General features: G+C 36.6%; 1 protein-coding gene across 1 annotated transcript; it reads right to left on the reverse strand.

The window, feature by feature from the left end:
* Nucleotides 1-6,993: 6,993 nt before the first annotated feature.
* Nucleotides 6,994-22,673, reverse strand: ube2ql1 (ubiquitin conjugating enzyme E2 QL1). Its single transcript, XM_680552.10, has 2 exons — nt 21,678-22,673; nt 6,994-12,944 (listed from the first exon to the last, which is right to left on the reverse strand). Exons 1-2 carry the CDS (start codon nt 22,383-22,385, stop codon nt 12,813-12,815), a joined length of 840 nt encoding a protein of 279 aa, XP_685644.2. The 5' UTR covers nt 22,386-22,673; the 3' UTR covers nt 6,994-12,812.
* Nucleotides 22,674-24,037: the final 1,364 nt, after the last annotated feature.

Genomic DNA, 24,037 nt, shown 5'->3' on the forward strand with positions numbered 1-24,037 from the left:
ATATTTAGTGCTTTGTTGGGTTATTTTTAACCTTAATTGGGTTATGTATTTAATAACTCAACCAGATGGGTTCAATATTTGTATTCAATATATTTGGTATTTTATGTTTTATGGGGTTATTTATTTATTTATTAACTCAACTGGCTGGGTTAAAAATTTTGAATTTTAGCAGTCAACTGATTTAACTGACACAGAACCGTTGTATTATTATGCATGCGTAATGTTGTTTTTGCGTTATAAAGTTTATTTAGGCTCTAATGCAATAATATATATATGATTTTTTTTTGTCAAATTACCTCTCTGTGTCATGTTTTTAATATACATTTCAACATGCATTCCTAATTATTGATGATATAAACATGACTTCATAGCCGATCTTTATTAAATGGACAAAAACATTTAAGTGTCTGGAACATGTCTGGAACTTCAAATGTAATGAAAACGCAACGTTTTTGAAAACTGTTTGTTATTTATTTACACAGCTATATTTATAAAATACATAGCAGTACCAGTAAAAGTAGCATTAGTTATACCAACATGGAAAAAATAACATTTAATTAAAATAACCCAATACATTGGGTTAAAATAACCCATAATTGGGAAGGTGCTAAAATATAGTTAGGTTATATTTTTGAATATTTTTAACCAAGGTATTTTAACTGAGTACAGTTTCGTGTGGCTGAACTCATGCACACTATCACCTAAACTGACAAAATGTTAAATAATTACCTTTCCTTAACTGTGTAATGCTAACATCTTGGAAAAGTGCTTCCAGCATCTTGTGGAATCTATGTTACAATGAATTAGGACCATTCTTAAGGCATAAAAGTGCAAGTTGTACCCAGTAAAGTACTCTGTGGCTACATTTGTCTACACTCTGTCTTTCTGTACAGCGAGAAAGGTTGTAGAAAACTGTACTGTGCTCTGGGATCAATTAGAATAGAAGTGCTTTCAGAACGGACAGACTGTGACTGAGTCTGGCTCATGTGAGAAGTGTGTTTTGTTTGGGTGACAAGTGTGTTTAGCCCTCCTGACCTGCCCGCAAGTACTTATCAGTGTCCTTGTGAGCCCCGGGGCAGAGCAGATAGGGACGGGACCTGATGTCCTTCCTTCCTGCACACACTGTTCATGGATCTGGCAACCCAACTGCTGTCCATTTTGTCTAATCTGGGGGCTAATTACATCTTCTAACTTGATTTACATTTTCAGAAGGAAACACTCGCCGCTGTGTTTTCAAGGTGTTGCAGTTGCTGAGGTGATCTTGCACATTGAAGACATCTATTTTATTACAAAAATCGAAATATCAAGACATTCCATACGTTTCTATTGTTTTTATACTGTTCTTTCACCCCAACCCTGTGCCTTGCAGGAATCTGTGTGCAGTTTTACTTTCTGACAAAACAAAAACAACAACTCTTTCATTCTGTATGATTTAACAGTCTTTTGAAAATAGGAGATCAGCAATATCTTCATAATTCAGTCGGGATGCTCTGATCAGGATTTTTGCAGTCGATACTGAGTTCCAGTTCCTTGTCTTGGTGACCGGCTGATAGTACCGATTCTGATGCTTTAAGCTTTATATTGCATAAAACACATTTTCCCTCTAAGTATGCTATACCTACAGTGTTCAGCATAACTGAGTACAGCCTGTTTTGAAAATTAATATTTTTATCCATTTCTCAGTAAATATAGGCAATGTGTTTAGGTGCATTTAAACAAAACAGATTTATTAAACGTGTATATTTATTCAAATAATATTTTAGTCACTAAACATATTTAGAAATTGAAAGATAATACAATTATGGATGGTGGATGAGGAGATTTCTCCCCCCAACCCCCACGACACCCCTGTCCCCCTTTGTGTAAAGTGATTTGAATGTCTAGAAAAACGGTATATAAATGTAAGGAATTATTATTATTATTAATTAAATTCAAGGAAAATATTTTTTAAAAATACAACAAAAGATTTCTACTAAATTTTTATTTTTTTGCTTCTATGAATTTTTCCTCTTTTTAAAATTTGTATTTAATATTTTTCTGTAACATATATTTGGGTGTACTAGTTTTTGAACCGTTATCGTAAGGTATTTTGTTACCATAACCATTTAGTGTGAACATGTAATGGTGAACAGCTTTACAGAAATTAATAGATAAAGCAGATACAAAAAATTTGTAAGATAAAAAACTAACAAAGCAATTTGGGAACACTGCAAATGATGGAAGAGGAATTCAACATGTTTCAACAAAGTTTAAAGCGCTTAATTGAAAAGAAGTTAAAATGCACACCTATTAATCCTTTATTTTATTTTACTTAAAGGAAATAAGTCCATAAACTACTGTTTATTATACTGTTATTAATAAGTAATGTGATACGTTAAATTATTCAATATTCAAGTTAAAAATATATGTATACAGTACATTTTTATTTCTCTAATATTTCCAGCCAGGTTTTAATGAACTTGCTGTAGTGATCAGCGGTAAAGCCAGGAACTTGTGGAAATTAACTTGTAGAAATTAATTTCCAATATGAACAAATGCTGCAGAGTTAACACTAAACTCTGACCCTTTTCTTAAGCTCATCAGAAAGTGGCAATTAAGACAGTGACCATCTGTCTTTTGTTTATCTGAAAGACAAAGGTGTTAATAGCCCAGAACTTGCTTCTCGATCCAATCCACTTTTGACATCGTCTCAAACACAGAGAGACACATGGATCAGTAAACTTGCATTTCACAAAAGAGACACAAATAGAAAATTTCACTTCATATACCTGTATATTCAAATGATCATGTATATATTTAATATGCACTGCTTGAAATACTTCACTGTATGAAACTTTGCTTATTAAGGTTTAAATATGAATGGTTGAGTAAAGATCAACATTACATAGTGATGTTTAGACTCTATTGCAAATAATGCCTTGGGTTAATTAGATGTGGTTTGGAAAGTGAATTATGCATAGGAAAATATTTAAGACTCTTAAATATTATAATAGTTAACTAGTGGACTATGACTATGCAAATGCAGGCCACATTATGGATGACACCTCCCAGTGACCAACTCACAGGATCATCCAATCACAATGCTGGATTTGAAAGGTGACATCCTTCAATCCCGCCTTCCAGAGAAAGTATTAAAGACATTTTCTTAAACAAAGAAGGGTGGTGCACAAGAGTGTGTGTGTGGTCAAGTGTGGGCAAAGTGTGGTTCATGGTGGTTTGCGGGGTTCTGTCCTAGACATCAGAACTTTTGCTGCATGTTCCAGCAAGGATTTGGTAATTGGATTTACAGTGCTTTTTCCAAGGCGTCTGAAACCATAGCTTCAAGACCACCACCTCCAGAAATCTGTTTGTCCCAGATTTCCAGGAACTCTACCTTCAGAAAGACGTCGGCGTGTCCCCGACATCGAACCACCACCTCCAGAAATCTTCGATTTCTGCGTGTTCCAGAATATACAGATTTCTAAACACAAGGATAAAGACCTCGGCGTGTCCCTGACATCAGACCACCACCTGCAAAAATCTCCAATTTCTGCGTGTTCCAGAAGATACAGATTTCTACGCTCAAGGATAAAGATGTCGGCGTGTTCCCGACATCGAATCACCACTTCCAGAAATCTCCAGTCTGCGTGTTCCAGAAACTACAGATTTCTTTCACTCAAAGCTCAGGAGAGCCAAGTCTGCTCATTTCATGCTTCAAGCATCTGCAGGAAGATCCAGCTTCTTCCATCCACTGCATCAAGGGCAGAAACGTAAATATTCCACTTTCCAACCCTCTAAATTAGACCTTGGCATAGTGTGTTACAGTATAAAATATTCTAATGAATTAGATGTTTATAACTGATAGTCACTAATAACAAAAACTTCCTCAGTTCTTTGTTATTGTAGAATAAGGTTTACCTTACCTTACCTTAATCACCTTCATCACTCGCCTATGCACTTCATTTATTGTACATTTAGTAATTGTAGTTACCCTTGATTACTATTTTGTTAATAAATACACATTTATTACAATTGTGTCTTCCTTTTGTTGATAATACAGAAAAAGACTCTACAAGTCAAACGATCTCATTATCCTTCAGATTTGGCCAGATAATAAACTCCACATATGTATAATTTAATTAACAATATTCATTGTTAGTTATTTTGACAGTGGAAAGCTGTCTCGTGCCCCGTTTAAAAGGAGTTATCTATCTGTTATTTCTACATTAATTGGTGCCCCTACATGAGGTTAAAATATCATTATTGATATCAATACCTAAATATTGATTTAATATTTGATAAATCCAATTATCACTACATTATTTGGTGCCCCTGTGTGAGGCTAAAATATCATTATTAATATCAATACCTAAATATTGATTTTAATATTTGATAAATCCAATTATCACTACATTGCAATATTGTTGAAAACACAGAACTTTCAGTGCTTATTTGCAAAAAGATATCAGTTCTATTCAGTCCTTTGCTTGTAAACTCATAAACAAACAATTTTGATCAGATCATGAGATCGGCCATACTGGCAATACCGACAGTCATGAAATGTGATTATCGGCCGATACTGATCTCTGGCCAATCGATCGGAGCATCCCTATACTGACTCTTTCTATTACTTGTGTAATACCTATGTCATTAAACACATTTGTGACCTGATTTGTCTCTCACACACACACACACAGTTCAATTTATAATTAGCATAAAATTGAGTGTTGTTTCTGATTGGTAAATAGGTTTGTTGAGTATCATCGTACACAGATACAAACACATTTTGAACTGAAATGTTATATTTTTATTATATATCATTTTACACCAGGCTTCCCACACTTTCATAGAAACCAAATTCAAGGACTTTGTAAATCACTTTTTTTTTAAAATCGAGCACCTTTGTTAGTCACACCCTCTGCATGTAGCACCATCAAAGTCCTTCATGTACTTAACATTTCACCCACACTTGATGATTACATTAAAATGTCATAATGATGATGGTTTGAATGTTATTTTTAAAAATGTTAACAATTTTAAACAACTGTGGTAAAGTAAAAATGTTTAAAGAACTTTAATACAATTAGTTAAATTCTATACTGGCAATATTCAAATGCACAGGGCTCAAGAATAAGGACTGCCCGATGGCCCGGGTCCAGTGTGACAGACGCTTGGGACAGTAGACGGGATCATTACTGGCCCGATTGGGGCCACCGTTTGTTAAATAATTTTGAACTGAAATAAAATACCTTCACATTTTCCATACTGCTCTTTTTGTTTTGTAACACATGATTTTGCTCATGGGGCGACGCAGTAGGTAGTGCTGTCGCCTCACAGCATGAAGGTCGCTGATTCGAACCTTGACTCGGCTCAGTTGGGGTTTCTGTGTGGAGTTTGCATGTTCTCCCTGCATTCGCGTGGGTTTCCTCCGGGTGCTCTGGTTTCCCCACAGTCCAAAGACATGCTGTACAGGTGAATTGGGTAGGCTAAATTGTGTATGAGTGTGTGTGTGAATAAGTGTGTGGATGTTTCCCAGAGATGGGTTAATAAAGGGATAAGCCGACAAGAAAATAAATGAATGAATGATTTTGCTCATTATACATATATTTGAAAAACATTATTTAAATTATTTTTAACACTTTAATAATTATAAACATTATTTTTGACACATTATTTATATGTGGCTAAAAAATAGCTATTAAATTAAAAAAAGTTTTGGTGGGACCAGTGACAATTTTGGCAGGGCAAGTAAAAAACTGAACCATAGGCCCGATCGGACCAGTGGAAAAAATCCTTATCGTTGAACCCTGATGCAGTTTATAAAGTATTGATGAATACTATTTGCCATAGTTGATGTACAAGATTGAAATGTAAGATTTTTGAATTAAGAATTGTTTTGTTTTTTTCGTTTAGGCTTTGAAAGTTTTACAGAACAATTGTTGAAATACCACCATAAACTTTGTATCCAAGCACTTTGAAGGACATATTTGTTTTTAAGTACTTTCAGGCCTTTAATTCATATGTCTGAAACTCAAGCACTTTTAAGTTCTTTCAAGAAGCGTAAGAACCCTGTTACACACTGTAAAAATGGAAGCGCATCCGCTGAGTAAAACATACGCCGCAATAGTTGGTGGTTCGTTCTGCTGTGGCAACCCCTCATAAATAAGAGACTAAGCCGAAGAAATATCAATAAATGGATGTAAAAAATTGGGTTCCACACAATTTCTTAATGCTGTCCCAACACAAATTCATTAAGTAACCTAATTGTTTATACAATTTTAAGTGGATTGGACAGAAAACAACACAGTCCTAAAAAAAAACCTCAAGAATTGTGTTGATTCAGCTTATTTTAAATTAGTAGTTTGAACAAGCAGCAAATATAATCTTTTGAGTGTACTTATGATTAAGTATATTACAGACAGATTTTAATAATTATTCTATTCCTATTATAATTATCTTGATTCTAAACTGCAAAATAATTATTACTTGCAACATTTAATTATAAATAAAATTCTAGAACATATTCATAATATTTAATAAATATAACTATATAAATATAAGCAATATTTTTAATGTAGAATTAATTTTATATAAGGAAATAATTCTGAATAGCCCTGCTTTCTGACTGATCATTACTGTGCTTTAACTGTGCTGAAACCCACAATATCAGCAAGAGTTGTTTACTTGGTAAACAGATCACACTCAGCACCCAGTAGCAGATCATTATTCCTGTTGCATAGCAATGAGAGGAGGGAGGGGCTTTTAAATGAAAGATATAAATGAACACAGTTGTTGTATTGTAACTTAATTACCGTGACAAGCACGATGAATTCTGTAAATGTGCATATGGTCTTAATGAGGGGAAATGTGGACGAGTGGCTTTCTGGAGAGAAGCCGGTGTTATCATTCACCGTCACGGGTGATTCGATATCCTCAAACGCACTGGGCGCAACAGAAAAACCGCATGCTCCGAAGCAGAGATCCTGGAAAGCAAAGAAGACAAACACCAAGTGCTTCCAGGGTGGAATCAGCCTACAGCCTTTATTGCACATTCCTGTTTGGTTTTGCTCTGACCACATCCTGGCATGATGTTCACGCAGTGCAGAAAACACATTGTCTTGTAGTTTTTACCTTTCACCCCGTGAAAGCCTGAGATCACTACATATACCAGACTCCTTTCAATTCAGGTACATATATTAATATTTTTTTTCCATTTATTTTCTTTCTCTTTTTATCATCAGTGACAATGCCTGCAACATGCTTCAAAATCTTCATTTTGGCAAACTACAAATAAATTAAAACACATTCATAGAACACAATTTGACATTTAAGGACATTAATAAAGAAAAACCAGGACAAACGGAACGAACCCAAAAGTACAAAGAAGCGGCTTCTGCTCTTTTTCGTTACTTTCTTGCATTTTTGAAAAAAAAAAACGAAACCCAAAAACGAAGAGGAAAAAGAAAAGTTAGCTAGCTAACAATCACAGACCACATGCAGATATAATACAACAGAATTATCTCACTCGTTTGGACGATTAACTCTGTTAGTTAGTTTCTGCAAACTACGGCGCTAAACTATATCACAAAATTATGCTTTAAACCAGAAAACATCCAATTTCGCGATATTTTCGACTGGTTATAGTAAGTCCTTGGTATAGTATCTCCTCTCGCTAAATAGGAAAACACACGACCACTTCTCAGTAATGTCCAAACAAGAGTCTGGAGAAGACCAAATGCACTTCAGTAGTGATAAGAGACACCATCTGCGATCACACAGAAATCTGCAATAAGCCACCCACACCAGGGTTTACGCATGTTTGTTTTTTTTGTTTGTTTTTTACAATCGCTGCATTGATACGAACATGAAATATAAGTTCTCCAGTGATCAGCATGAACTTCATTTCCCATGAACACCACTGCATACAGCAAAATTAGTGTTTGCCACTTTTCATAGCACTCCATTTATTATAATGGATAACCTTAATATTAATAACACAAAAACTACTAGACAGAAATAAATATCAATAACGCATCATCATACAGTGTTGTTTCCACAGTCATCTTCCTTCAGGGCATCAGAATTTGCGGTTTTATCATTTACACAGCAGTGTCTTCGTCTTTTTCGCCTTTTTTTTTTTGTTCAAATGCCGTATTAATTAGCAGCTTCTCATGTGACATTTGAAACCGTCAGTGATAGCAGAGAGTCTTTCTACTGAGAGCGCAGCAGTTACACACAGGAAAACACACAAGGAAATGGTGACAAAGTACATTAAGCTTTTGGCACATGCTGTTTCCATATCTGGAGAAGATTACCCTTGAAATATTATGTGTATCAACATGGAAATAGATTATTTTCAACCTCGTAGTGTTGTTTTTTTAAGTAGTAGTTCATTCAAAATGAAGTCAAATGTGTATGGCTTTCTTTCGACAAGAAGCAAACTGTTGTTCTTCTCTATATAATGACAGTCAGTGTAGATCAAGGCTGTCATGTTTTAAAATGACAAAATATTAAGATAAAATCATACTCATAATCTCCTACCGCCATATTAGAGTCTTCTGAAGTCATGTGATTATTTTGGGTGGCCCACCAAGTATACAACGCACAAACGAGGGATTTTAAACTAAAAGCATCAAGGATTTATCATATCAGCAGTTATAATGATGTCAAAACACTGACATCATTCATCTTCCTTTAAACCTTATTTGGTACTTTAGTTATCAGGGGTCGTCACAGCGGAATTAACTACCAAGTATTCCGGCACATGTTTTATGCAGCAGATGCCCTTTCAGCCGCAACCCATTACTGGGAAACACCCATGCACACTAATTCACACACTCTCATACACTACGGCCAATTTTGTTTACCCAGTTCAAGAATAGCGTATGTCTTTTAGAATGTGGGGGAAACCGGAGCACCCGGAGTAAACCCCTTACCAACATGGGGAAAACATGCAAACTCCACACAGAAACACCAACTAGTCCAGCTGGGACCTTCTTGCTGTAAGGCGACAGAGGTAACCACTGAGCCATGCCACCCACGCTGATATCAAACACTGTAAGAAATGTTGGGTCCACACAATTCCTTTATGGTGCTCCAAAACAAAAAGATTAAGCTTAATGGGATTGAACATAAAACAATTAAGTTGTCCCCAAAAATTTAAGAATTGTGTTTTTTCAACTCATTTTTAGTAAGTTGAACAAGCAGCAAAATTTGTTTTTTGAGTAAATGTGGCACCAGACTGTAGACTGTCTTAGTCCTTTACTTTGTGTATATTTATGACAATGTACAAACAAATGTAATTGTCAAAATGATGCCATACAGGCCCATGGTTGTTAAAGACCTGTGCATGATAATAATAGTACTAAATAAATATTTCATATAGCACCTTTAAAACTACTGATGGTAGACTCAACACATAATTTGCATGTGCTCCTGTCAATGTTTATAGGGTAGCCGAGAAAGCTTAACATACTGCAATTGAAGAAAACACATGCAATTTCCAAAAACACCAGCAAATTGAAAAAAGATCCTCATCAGTTTGCCCATACACGTACTTCAAATCATCTCAACGTAAACACATAAAAAAAAAAAAAAAAACGCGAAAATAAAAAACGCTGCATTTTCTCAAAACAGAAAAAGAACGCAACACAACGGAAATGTAAAAAAAAAAAAAAAAAAACGTGACAGACAGCGCTGTGCCATGACTATTGCTCAGTAAAGTTGTGACGCTTCCCATTCTCTTTGAATGGGTGAAGTCAAGCGTTGCTAAACTGCATTGTGGATACGTCGGAGCCGCTTCAGTGGCGTAGCTCACTGCAGAATTTGTGAACTCAGCTTTTTAAGTGCCAAAGGATGCGTCAGCCAATTAGATTCCCTCATGCAAATACAACAGCTTAGACAGTAGTTGATTGCGAACTAATTTCATTGACTGATGCTGCTGTGACAATCTTCAGACACGCCCTCTGTCAACCGTTGACGCTAAAGCCCCGTGTGAATCGGACGTATGTGATCTTTGACAGGTAAGTTTTTGTTTGTTTATTTTAATAACCTGATTTCCGTTTTTTTTAGTATTTATTAGCCTAAATAACCATAACATAAATAAAAGAGTCTGTTATGTTTTAGGGTCTCCTTGAAACATTTCCAATGTGTTGTGAAAAAATGCAGTGCATTTTTGTAAAATGTTTACGTTGTAGTGCGTTTTTTTTTAAATGTGTTTGTGTTGTGATGAATTGCAGCACGTGTACTGTCAAACTGATGAAGATCTTTTCTCAATTTGCAAGCATTTTTTGTAATTGCATGTGTTTTCTTAATTTGCAGCACGTTAAGCTCTCTCGGCAACCGCAAATTTGTATTTTCGTAGTTTAGATCAGTGTTTCTCAACCATGTTTCTGGAAGACCACCAACTGTACATATTTTCCATGTCCCCTTAACCAAACACATCTGATCCAGATCATCAGCTCATTAGCAGGGAGTGAAAGACCTGTGATGGGTTTGACAGACAAAGAAGAAATCTTGTGTTGGTGGTCAACCAGAACCATGGTTCAGAAACACTGGTTTAGATGATAAAAAAAATCATTTGCATTTTCAGAAATGGACAAAATACAGAAAATATTTTCAGTTTTTAGTTCAGTGTCATGTAAACACCCCTTTAAATTGAGATCTTTCCTTGTATTAAACACTCATGCCTTCAGAGAACAGCTGACAATTAAGAATGACAATTTAATGGAGAAAGAGCAGCCACTACACACTTTTCCAATTTCAATGACTAAAGAGAGCCATACACACTTGAAACTGCACTACGGTTAAAAAACGTTTCTGAGAGAATGAACATTTTTTGTGTGAATTCCTCATCTAACAGGCCTTATATAATATCGCCTCCTCGACTACATTTGTATTACACAAACACACCGTGTGGAGAGCACCATGGTTAGGGTGGGATCTAAAACAAACAGAGCTTCTTCTGCATCTCACCGCTCACAAGATGCAGTCGAGCTGTTCCAGATTCACGCTGACATTTGAAGGAGAAGTCAATAAACATCAAGGCGTGGAGCTGCGTCTCTCGGAGAGCATCAATCAGGCAACTAAACGAGCCGCCCTCATTCCTCAAGGTTTCTGAACAAAGGAATCGCCCCCTCAGCGTCTCTCTCTTCACCTCTGTCCTTCTTCATCTGCCTCTTGTCAGAGTCATAACGGAGCTTCGCAGGCTGATTTACGCAGTCGTGAGATCTTGCATCCCGGGCTGTCAGCCATTTTGTTCTGTTTACCGATGTTCTAGTCTAGTATTGATCAAGCACACGGCAAAGTGATGCAGAGTCAGTGCAGGGTGGAGGAATCAGGCCGACAACCACAAGCATATCGATTAATGACAAGCCCAAATAGTACAAGCGAATCAACACAATTAATTTTTGATCGTGTTTGATCATCGGCATGTGAAAGTGCCAAGATACTGCAATATTTTAACATGAGGTCGGGTCTGCTTGGTCGGCCATGTCCTGTTGTTCGGTGCTCTGCAAACATCACTATGTCTGTCACATGCCTCTCTCTATTTCTCGCCAATGCCAAGATCCCACTGGGACGCTGACATTCACTAATGCCATCTGGTATCTAAACCATTAGAATTAAGAGCTTTTGGTCTTCTCCGAAAACAAATAATAAAACAATCAACAGAGGTGGTTTATGCCTTTTTTTGTTTGTTTTGTTTTTTAAAATCTTGGACCTCTGTATTAGCGAAGAAGGCTTTGTTCACACTGCACGCCAATCCAATTCGCAATTTTGGGATTGAGAGTCTGCCATTTTGTAAGTGATGAAATCTGGTGTTTGTTCAGACTGTGTTGTGGAAATCCAGTGCGACGCCAGACAACCGAGAGCAGCTGTCAATGTGGAACGAGAGGATGGAAAACTGGGAATATTTCCTCTGCTCGTGTCTATCATGTGGTGGTGCTAGACTCGCAAGAGGCATTTTTATGCATCCATGCATATACTGCTGACTCGTGCACTCATTTACAGTCACATGGTTTGCTATGTGAGGAGAAATGTACTGAACATTGATTTGGATCTTGAAATTTCAAATCACATTGATGTGATGTTCAGCCTTCAAAACTGTAATTGAATTTGAATGGGATATGCCTAAAAAATCAGATATTTGCTGCCTGTCTGAACAAAGCCCTAGAGTATTTTTTTTTTCTCCATTGGAAATCAATCACCATCTACGCAACACAGTGATGTCTAAATTTCGCCACGCGCACAGAGGAAAAGAAAGAGCACAGCTCTACATAAATTACAATCATCAAGTTGCATCCAACCGTGAAAAACAGCACAGTCAATGAGGAGGAAACCAGCAAAACTGAACCTCGAATGTAGTGTGATGATCTGCTTATCTATTAAGTGTTAACAAAGTCATTTGCATGTAAATGGGGGGCAGGTCTGATGCTGTTCAGCGCAAGTCATTGTCAGCTATTAAAAGAACGAGGGATAGATGGTGGAGAAAAGAAGCAAGACAGACAGACAGTATATAGAGGGAGGATTGGTGCACATTTAATTTTGCTTAGAGCCTCAGTCGTATCCGGAGTCTTTAGCTGTATGTAGCTGCAGTGACGGCCACTCATGAGTAATTGTGATGTTGCAGCGAGTGTTCGGTCCATGGCACCTCGATGAAGAAGAGTGAAGGACGGAATGATGCTCAATGTGCCACGTTGATGTGTGAGATATGACGCGCTAGCTTTTGTTGTTGTTTTTGTTTTGTTTTTTTGTCGTAGTTAAGTTTGATGATGAAAAAGAAGAAAACCCAACTGAAAAACACCATGTCGGGATCGCCGTCGAAGATGCTGACATCAGCCGTCGGACACGGGAGGAGAGACCCAGCCATACTTCTCATGGGTCTTGACAAGACTCTTGAAGGTTGCTTCAGCTTCCTTGCGACTAAAGGCTTTCTTAGACTTGCCTGCTTTCCTGCAGATGCGACCCTAAAGAGAAAACACAATGTTTGGAAGACTTAATACTTTCTACTAGTTAAGTGAATACCAAAATGAATTCATAATAGAATAATGGGAATTAAAAAATGTTGGAAGAGACATTAAAGCATATTATGTATAGACCTGTTGACACCAAGAGTTATAACTTTATTCATTACACAGCTGTCCGGAATACTTGATTCTGATTGGTCAGTCACAACATTCCAAGGTATGTTATTCTGAGACAACAACTGCTGAAACTAGTAACACAACTAGTAACTAGGTGCATTCGAGTACATCTTGACCATCAGTAAACATTTATTGCACTCTATTAAATCTTTCGAACAATTCTTTGAACTATTAGGTTTATCGTTACGGTTATTATCTTTGTTGTAAATTTGGCTTAAAACTTATCATTAGGGCCAGACAGAATCTGCAGACATTTTTTAAAGTATGCAGATTTATGCAGAATTATTTTGGGAGTAACTAAAAACTTAATATATTAAATAAAAAAAATAAAAACTTTTTATTTAATGTTAACGATGCAAATCCAACTAGATCCACTTATTTGGTTAACAAAGCAAGTCTATCACATAATACATCTAAAGAAAACAGAAAAGATTACTTTACAAACTGTCTTATAAATAAATCAAAGGGCTTTTATATAAGTCAATAAATTTACTAACCTTAATTAAAAAACTAAATATAAATTTAAACACAAGTAAATAAATAGACTCGATGTGCTAAAAATCTGCGGATTTCTGTGCATACAGATTCTAAGTGGCCCTACTTATTAGCATACAACAAATTGCTAATTATTTTACATTAAGATTGTACTAGTTAATGTATTTACTAACATGAACAAACAATATATTACAGAATTTATTCATCTTTGTTAATGTTCATTCATTAATTTTCCTCTGGCTTAGTCTCTTTATTCATCAGGGGTCACCACAGCGGAATAAACCGCAAACTTATCCAGCATATATTTCACACAGCGGATGCACTTCCAACTGCAACCCAGGACTGGGAAACACCCATATACACTCATATGCACAAACTCATACACTACGCTTAATTTAGTTTATTAAATTCACTTATAGCAAACGTCTTTGGACTGGGGGAAACTGGAGTATCCGAAGGAAAGTCATGCGAACACTGGGAAAACATGCAAACTCCACACAGAAATGCAAACTGATCCAGCTGGGACCTTCATGTTGTGAGCCGACAGTGCTAACCACTGAGCCACCGTATCACCTCTTTGTTAATGTTAGATAATAAAATTAGTTACTGAATTAGATCCATGGATAGTTCTTAACTTCCATTCCATGTCGGCTTTAAAGAAGCACTCCAAACATTTTTAAAGCCTTGAGCACATTAGAATTTGTTCAACCTGAACGACTCTTGACTCAGACCTTCTATAGAGAGGCTAAAAGCTCTATCCTAAACACGCAACCGTTAAAATGTCAATATCTTCTTGACAAAAACTTAAGAAAGTGTGCAGTGTAAAAAGGAAATTTCATCTCGTATAGGATTGTGACATATCCTGTGTGACACAACATTTAATTATCAAATATACTTTCATCTTCACCATTTAATGGTGAAAAGTACTTAAAAAGTCATTATGTTAAAATAATATCCAGACCAGTTCTATGAAACAACTATAATAAAAAAATGTTCGTAGGTTAAATTCTGAGTGTAATAAAAGAGTGTTTTGAAAATGTGCAAATTTTACAACTCCCCTAGATTTAAAGTAGGGCTGGACAACTTGGCCCAAAATTAAAATCTCGATAAACTGAACATTTTAACTCGATTATGATTAATGAACAATTCTTTTTTATTAATTTTATTTTTTTGCCTTCTCTGAGCCACCATCACTCGTCAATGCTACTAATCACAGAGCTTGGGCTATGTGTCATCATGAAATGTAGTTAAGAGGTCAGCGTCGGCGTCGGTCACGATGAGGTGTTTGCGACTGTGCTCAACGCTGAAGTATAAACAGAGCGGTGGTCATGTGACTCCACACACGGTAGGGAAAGTAATTGAAAAAACTTACCTGGAAAAATTAGACAGAATATAGGTGCTGAATGTCGATTTTGATTAATCACCCAGGCCTAATTTAAACTGTTGAATTTTAGCACCTTTAAATTTATTAAGCCATTTTTTTGAGTCTGTCAGTAGCACTTTAAACTTCGCTTAGCAGATGATTGAATTGCATTAGATCATTAGCATCCCGCGCCAAATAAAGAAGTTTTGATAATGTTTCTATTTAAAACTTGACTCTTCATTAGTTACGTTGTACAAAGACTAATGAAAAATTAAAAGCAATAATAAAATTAAATTGCAATATTTATGAAGCATCTGAAAATAACTGCACTGCGTAATATCTTTATGTCTGCTGCAGCCATGGTATGACAGCAAAATCCCTTCATTACTATTTCAATACTCTTTTTTTAATAATATTTTTTTTTAAGTGAAATGCTAATGGTCTAATCCAATGCAATGATTCATGCTAAGCTAAATTTTCTCCTGCCAGATCTGGAGATTGGCTGGGTAGATTAAAAATGAGTCTTTTACCAAAAAAGTGGTGTTCATCTAATTGAATGTTTAAAAACTGTTTTTAAGTGAATCATTTCTTAAAAAGTCATCAGAGGCTTGCTAAAAAGAATCAAAGAAGCTTGATTCAACCCATCAAAATCAACCTTTGTTTATGAAGTCAAAGTTGAGAGAAAGTGTGTAGATGTATTGTGACACTAAATTAATTTACCTTTTTTCTTGAGTGTTGTCATATATTATGTAACTGACATGCAGGTGAAGATGTGTGAATGATGGATGGAAATGATTAAATGGTTCTGGTCCTCCATTTTCAGAGGTTTTCCAATTTTCAATTTCAAAGCCGACTGCGCTGAGCTTTGAAGACACAGTAAATCAAGAGGCTGTGCTTGATAAAACCTCAGGCTGAATTATTTAAACAAGCTTCAAGAGCATTTTAACACCAGGTTCAGCCATTTTGATCGCTGGTAAAGGATAATGGGAATAGATATGATGCAATGATGCATGCAGGATTGCGGCATCCCGCAGTAAAAAATGAGTTCTTCCCCTGAAGTGATTGTTTCAAAGTATGAAAAGAGGCAAAAATGGCTAATTGCTAATGTCTCAAGATGTCTGCCTGATTGTGAACCCAACAGAAATTAAATAAAAGAAAATGTGTAAAAACCAGTGAAACCAATTTTAGGTTATAAGATATATGCTTCCAACTGGAAAAAGTGTTTCACACACAAGTTTGTGTTTGTGAATTGTGGGGACATAACAATTGAAAACATATGTAAGTATACTGTACAAACAGTATTTTCCATTGCCCTACCCTATCCCTGTCCCTAAAGCCAACTCTCACCCCAAAAATATAAAACTAATTCTGTGGGCTTTATCATCAATGTCCTTCCCTTCTTGTAATACCTGTCATGCCCATGTCATTATACACATTTGTGCCCTGAAATGTCACAAAAATGTGTACACACACAAAATGTGTGACAATAACAGTGTAGTTTCTAAAAAGAATGTTGTTTTGTAAATTAATGGTCAAATGCAAAAGTTTTCCATTTTGTTTATGAACCATATTGAAAACTTTACTGTACTTTAACAGCTTTTTTTTACATTGATATTTTTACAAAATAAATCCACACTTGATTGAATCATGAAAAGTTAATATTTATACCACAACAAAGCATTTAGATTTTTTTTTTAATTATTACTTTTTTAATTAAGAGGATTGGACCTCATTGAATTTTTTAAGGATTACAAAAAAGCCATTTTATTTCGAAAAAACCTGTGCATGAATTTTGTACAACAAAACTAGTGAAATGCTTTTAAAAAAGAAACGTGGTCTATTTGAACGTAGGTGTTGACTTAAATTTGGTATTTCTATTCTTTGTAGATTAAACAAATTATAGTGGGTCATTCAAGGCACTTTATGGCAAAGATAAAAGGTATTCATAAATCCCTAAAGCCTGTTCTGCACTCAGCCAGTGTGTTAAGGACAAGATAAACTTTTTATTTTCGTTTGCCATGCTCGAAATGCCAGCCAACAATCAGGATTGACCAAACAAATGAATAAAAAGATATATGCAACAGTGACCAGTGACAGGCATAGACATCCATGCATAGGACAGTAAAACATAACTGAATGATGCTATATGTAAGAACAATCATCACTTTTTAAGTGACAATGTGTGAACAACTTGTAACAAAACAACAAAAAAGAGACCTTGACTTCAAAGATTGTCTATTGTATGTAAAGATCTCCAGAAGTTTTTGTCAGGAATATGAAAAAAGGAGTGAGATTCATTCACACTGTGTAATATCTAATTCTGTACTACCTGAATGAATTATATTGTTCAGGAAAATACAGTAAGAGCTGTTCTGTACAGTAGTGTCAATATGTAAAAACAAGGGAATTAATTAAAAACCAAATATAATCAAACTTTTCCAACAGTGTAATTTTAATATCTACAAATTAGGGCTGCACCTTATATCGTTTCAGCAATGATATCACAATGTGATCATTCACAATAGTCACATCGCGACTATAAGTTGAGTCTTGAATATAAGTTATCATTTTGCAAGTGTTTTTTGAGGCCTGTGACTGTGTGAAGGGTTTAAAAGCATTCAGGCATGACAAATTGTACCATTTGTAACCTTTTTATCTCAAGACAATGCAGTATTATTATACATTTGGTTATTCAATTACTGTATACTTGAAAACAATAAAACGCTGTTTATTTAATTAATATCTTATTCTTTATTGAATTGTATCTATGCTTGTAGATTGTTTGTAATATTTGATGCACTCCCCTAATCATCCCAATCAATCTAAAAGTCTAAATTCTTCCCGAATAGTTATTCAATTTATCTGGTGAAACTGTATTAATGTAGCAATACATATCACAGAATTTAAAAAAAAATCACAATGTTAGATTTTTCCAATATCGTTCTGCCCTACAACAAATAACAAGGGGTTTTGAATTCTAAATATAACAGCCCCTTTAATAACTTAAAGAAGCACTCCAAATTTTCGTAAATAGGCTTATTTTACAAGTCAGCTAGAGTTAAACAGTTGAGTTTTACAATTTTTGAATCCCTCTTGCTAAAATCAGAGTCTGGCAGGATTATTTTAGCTTAGCATAAATCATTGAATCGGATTAGACCATTAGCAACTTGCTCAATAAAAAAAGCTTTATATAGAAAAATTATCTGAACTTTTTTTTATAAACCAAGTGAGATGCTAAAAAAATCTGTTTCCAAAAAAAGTGGAAGCTTCCTTTGATACGTTGTTTTTTTTTTTTTTTAAACAGAAAGAGATGTTATAGGCAGAATGTTCTTTCCAACAGAACAGGATGTCCAAGCTACATTAAAATCCCTTTGGTTTCTTTTTCTTTATTGAATTTATCTATACTTGTAGACTGTTTATAAAATTTTATGCACTCTCCTAATCATTCTAATCAATTGAAAATTCTAAATTCTTCTCAAATAGTTATTCAATTCATTTGGTGAAATTGTATTAATATTGCAATATATATTGCAGAATAAAAAATATTACAGTGTTAGATTTTTTTCAATATTGTGCAGCCCTACTACAAAAAACAAGGGGCTTTGAATTATAGTCCCTTTAATAACTTAAAGTAGCATTACGCTTTCTTGTAAATAGGCTAATTTTACAAGTCACCTAGACAGTAAAACAGTTTTACAATTTTTGCAATCTCAGTGTCTGTCAGGAACATTTTAGCTTAGCTTAGCTTAAATCATTGAATCAGATTAGACCATTAGCATCTCGCTGAAAAAAAAGAAGCTTTGTATAGAAAAAAATTCTGAATTTTTGAACTAATGTTTTCATTAGATCTAATAAATTATGCTCGGCTAAGTTAAAAGACCCAGAGATTGGCTGAATAGATTAAAAAATGTTAAAACTCAACCGTTTAACTCAAGGGGGGTTGTAATGTAAGCCTATTTCCAAAAAAAAAAATGTTGCTTTAATATGTTGGAGTTTTGTTTTTGTTTTAAACAGAGAGAAATGTTATAGGCAGAATGTTCTTTCCAACAGAACAGGACGTCCAAGCTGCATTAAAATCTCTTGGGTTGAACTTCTGTGGGCTCAGCATGCAAAGCACCAATGTGTAAATATGCCACTACAGGCTATGTAGGAGATCTCACGAACCCAGCATCCACTAAATGAGCAAAAAGGATGTGCTTTCCGATGCCCCAGGACTGAGGTCAGTCTAGTGCCAGTGCTGATGTAAGACAGCAGGGACAGAGAGACCGAAATAGCCGGCTCTTCCCTCAGGCTCTATCAGTCAGGATGAGATCTAATGGCCCAGAAGTAACCGTGTGTGCTCAATCGAGAAGAGCCTGCCTTATCCCCTCAGAATAGCCTGTGATTTTTGGATTAAAAGGAACCAATGGAGCCTTAATTAAGCTTTATTGTGTTTACGGTCTCTCTCGGAAATCGTTTCTCTCACGCTTGAGAGCCACCGGTGGAGGGAGCCGCGTCAATGTTAATCCAGGTTATTCGCATCAGCGTTTTCCCTGCAGCATGCTAGCGGCATCACCCATGTCTCCCTGCGCTATTTTGGTTTGGTGCGTATCGAGCACTGCGCTGTACCCGTGTGTAATGCCTGATGGGTAATCCTGTGAATGGAGATCAGTCAATGGTCGCGCTCGGACTCTGTGCATTCTGGGACACCACAGACGGTAGGGATTATGTAACCAACATGTGCCAGTGTTGCTCTTTGCATCATAGCATCACATGAAGCGTACGCCTGTTTGATGCAGCTTATAGTATTAAGGCAAAAAGGACATGGTATGTAAATTGAACAAGGGCAGGAATATTGTTGGTAATCACTAAAAATACAGGTAAATTACACTCTAAATAGGAGGCTAATGACACATGGCAGTTCTAGACTCTAAATAGGAGGCTTGATGGCACATAACAGTTCCTTTCATTTCAAACATACGACATCTTAGTAATTGTCTAATACAGTTTGATTGTTTTTTAATTTTAATTGATGTTATTTTGTGACGATTTTGACTTAGAGAGCCTTAAAAATCAGCAAATGTTTGAAGACTGTCTGGAGAAAAATCTTTGAAAACTGAAGCCAATTTTCAAAAAATAAAAAGTACCATTTAAATGACTGTCAAAGCACATCATGTCCTCACAGAATCAAAAGGAGCCTTTTATAAACAATTAAACGAATAAAAGAGGAATTACTTGCTTTAAAAGTATTATAACCAAAGGCAATAAACCATGAATGCTCTGCAGCAAAATGTGGCCTGCCGTTACTTCTTATAATACAATAGCTGCATATTAATTGGGGGTCTGTTGTGTCAGCGGCAGCTAAAACGGTAATTACCCCAGAGTGCTTTGGGTCATTTGGGGGAAAAAATGGTTATCTAGTCGCCTCAGGCTCATCATGAATTTGGCATTTAAGAGCTCTTGACAGGTTGAGGTAAGGGTAGATGAACAGGTCTTTTCTCTCAGATTTACAGCTGAGGGTTAATGGCCAGTCTCTAGCTTCATTAAGGATTCTCATCCATTCCCATGACCCTTGCTGGTCTTCGCAATCATCCTTAGAACAGGACTATCTTAATGACCGATGTGATCCATCTACAGAGCCCATCTAATCACATTACTAGTCAAGATCCAGACTGCAATACACTCTTAAGAAAAGTGGTTTAATATAGCAGCAGATTTTGGCTTGTAACAACTGCAGAACCATCTCTTGAGCATCTTGCATTGCAGATCTCAAAAATGAGATTCTGTGGGACAGTATGGTTACAAACTGATTAATAATAATAAAGAAACCTTATTCCGCACATTTATTTGAAATAACCTATATGAATCATCATGAAACCAATTTTGATTACAATTTTTCTTGTACTCTCTTAATAAGGTGCCAAAATAGGTTATACTGCCTGCTACTGCAATGCAAAAAGATTTTTCTTTGGTATTTTATAAGACCACATGTGTATTAGTTCTTCAATATACTCAATAGGACTTTGCTTTGCTAAGTTAAAGGATGATGCCAATATGCTGATCAGAAGAGCCTCTAATGGCACATCAAGGATGTTCACCCATTAAAACAGCCAACATAAAATAAAGGTTCCATGAAAACGTTTACACAATGATGTTATATAAGAACCATTTTTGTTCCCTTAAAGAACCTTTCTGTGATCAATTCTTCATAGTAACCTTTTTTCAATTTGTAAAGAACATAAGAAAATGTTTCCACTTTATAGAATTGTAATTATCATTACATGATAAGTGGTACTTCATGGAAGCATAAATGGCAATTAGGAACCTTTGTTTTTTATAAATGAACAAGGTTCTCTGCTGAAGGCAATTCATCCATAAATGACAATTCGACCCCGTGTTGTTCCAAAATAATGGAACACACACGTACACACCACCTTCAGCCACCATTTTTTACTTCATTGCATGGTAAAAGATGCACTGATCTCATTTGATCGATTTTTATACACACACTAAACCATGTTTGGAACTAAATGAAGGTGAGTATGTTCACGGTGTTATTACATTCACGAGCAGTGTATGTGAAACTAGCATTTTCATATGGACCCGTATTTAATGACTTCATGCGATTCACCTGTACGACGATGCCAAAATGGAGGATGGCGTCAAGAAACATGAGATGTGAGGAAAGCAATGCTGCTATAGCAATAACCCATCCTCACCTGTCCTTTCACCAGACTGGCAGCAAACTGCCTCATCACGGCCTCGACGGTGTACGCGCTCGACCAGCCGCGGGGCGTTAATAACTCCATGCAGATCGCGCCTCCGTCCAGCACGTATCCGTTCTCCAGCCGCGGCGTGAGGACGCGCATGAACGGAGGAGAGAAGGGGAAATTGTCGGGGAAGGTGACATTCAGCAATATGAACTCGGTGTTGGTCTCCTTCATGTCCTGCCACAGCGCAGAGTCCTTGTCCACCTGGTGCAGCTTGACATTCCAGTCAAAGAGGTTATCGTCCGCCAGCTCCACCGTGATGAAGCTGTCGCCGAGCCGACGAATCTCCTGGAGCTCCTTCATCAGCCTCCGCGTCCGCACCTGCGTGCAGTGTTGTCGGTTCGCCGCCGGCGGGAGCATCACGGAGCCGCTCGTCGCCTTGCTGCCCGCCGTTTGCTGCTTCTCTTTCGTGTCCTTGATCGGTTTGTCCTGTTTGACGACTGGTTTGTCCTTGCCGGACACGTCGAAGCGCCTGGCTTTGATTTCAGGCGTGCTGAGGATGTTGTTGGTCTCGTTGCTGGTGTTGCAGTGCTTCGTGTTGTTGTTTTTCTGGTTGCCTTTAGTCCCTTTCAAAGAGCCCTGGTGGTGATGCTTCGGGTCCTCCGTGTCTCGGTCGTGCAGCCGAATGAGTCCGATTTTGCGCAAAAGAGTAGCCATTGTATAGGTTCGCCGTTCGAGGTGGATGTAATGAAGCTCTGAAGATAAACGCCCGCAAAGCAGCCGGTCCTCAATGCATCATTTCCCCTGCGCGAGTGCACTAAAACGTAAGAGCGATCATTTAATGCGCATTCCTGCTGCTATAATTCCCTATGAAGCACAGCCGCGGCTGATGCAGGAGGCACGGTAGCGTCGCTCGAAGTCAACCGATAATCTGGCGCACGCACACGAGAATAACGGGAGCCGAGCACCTCAGGTCGGTTGGCTTCCGCTGTACCTGGACGGAATGAGTAATCGAGGGTCCTGCACGAGTTATTTTTTTCTTCACACCAGTATTCCAACAAGTCCCGCCCTTGACCTGATCACTGTTTGCTGGAGTGACTACAGCTATGTGATTGACTTCCAAGCTGTCCAATCAGAGACTGGCAATGGCTGTGAGGCACTCTCACCAGCCTATCCTGTAATAGGAGGAGGAGCTGGTATGGATACTGGTGGAGGAGATAAATAATAAAATAACGATTATTAACCTGTTATTTCCCCGGTCTTGGAAGTACCTTTCCGTACAGAATTTATAACAGGTTTATAACAATGTAACTGCTATAATTACAAGCCAAGATTTCAAATTAAAAAATATTTATTTGAAGCTTGTTATGTTGCCATGGAAACAAACGAAATATTGTGTGAAGTTGTAAAGTTGTAAAACTCACTTAAGGGAGACAATGGAGAATGGCTGTCCGAGTGCCAAAAATGTCCGATTGTTAGTTCTGTAATCACTTGACATATTCTAAGACTTTCATAAGTATTTTGATGTGGGAAAAAGAAAAAGTTGATCAAAAGATTACAAACCCTTCATGTAGTGCATCTGTTATCTTTTATTCAAAGTGGAGCTCAAAAACCTGTATAAGGTACACAACAAAAAACATTTGTGTATCAATGTGCCCATACAAACACATAGAATTCAACAAAATAATCAGCAGTACACATAGTTTACAGTTTTAGATTTTTCAGCATGACTTACCAGCTGTTAGAAATTTTGCATAGTATAAGTGGACTGCTGACATGGTTATTTGAACCAGTTCATTGAAGCATATCATCCAAATTTGTTCACGGAAAGCCTATCTATTAATTATTAGCTTGTGACTTCTGATCAGCAGAAAGAGTCAAATTATTAAATAGGTAAAACCTAAAATAAAACTGAAAGAGGAATCTATTTCCCCTTTGTGGAATCAATTCTGACCTTTGGAATTGACCCTAGTTTCTTCACACATTAGAATTGATTATTTTTGGAAATCACTCCATGGAGTCCCAGCACTGTAGTTGATATATGAAGCAAAAACCTCTAAATGCCATCTGAAATTTTTGAGCTCCTGTGTGTAAGTTCAGTAATTTAAATTTTATGGCAAAGAATGCATTCTTGTCATGGTCTTTAAAACTCGACATAAACATAGGAGTTTGAGAAAAATGCCAATTTTCTACAGGAATTTCAGATGGCAGTTTTTTTTTTCCAGCTGGGTTTTTGCATCTGAACTCTTCATATTCTGAACTTGACGGTTTTGTTAGGAATGATTGATGACAGGGCATTTAAATATTATTAGAACAAAAATGCACACTTGAGGTAGTGATGTGCCCACAGTGCAAAGCGAATTGTGTAA

Source organism: Danio rerio, chromosome 19 (assembly GCF_049306965.1).
Source record: "Danio rerio strain Tuebingen ecotype United States chromosome 19, GRCz12tu, whole genome shotgun sequence".
Classification (NCBI taxonomy): Eukaryota; Metazoa; Chordata; class Actinopteri; order Cypriniformes; family Danionidae; genus Danio; species Danio rerio.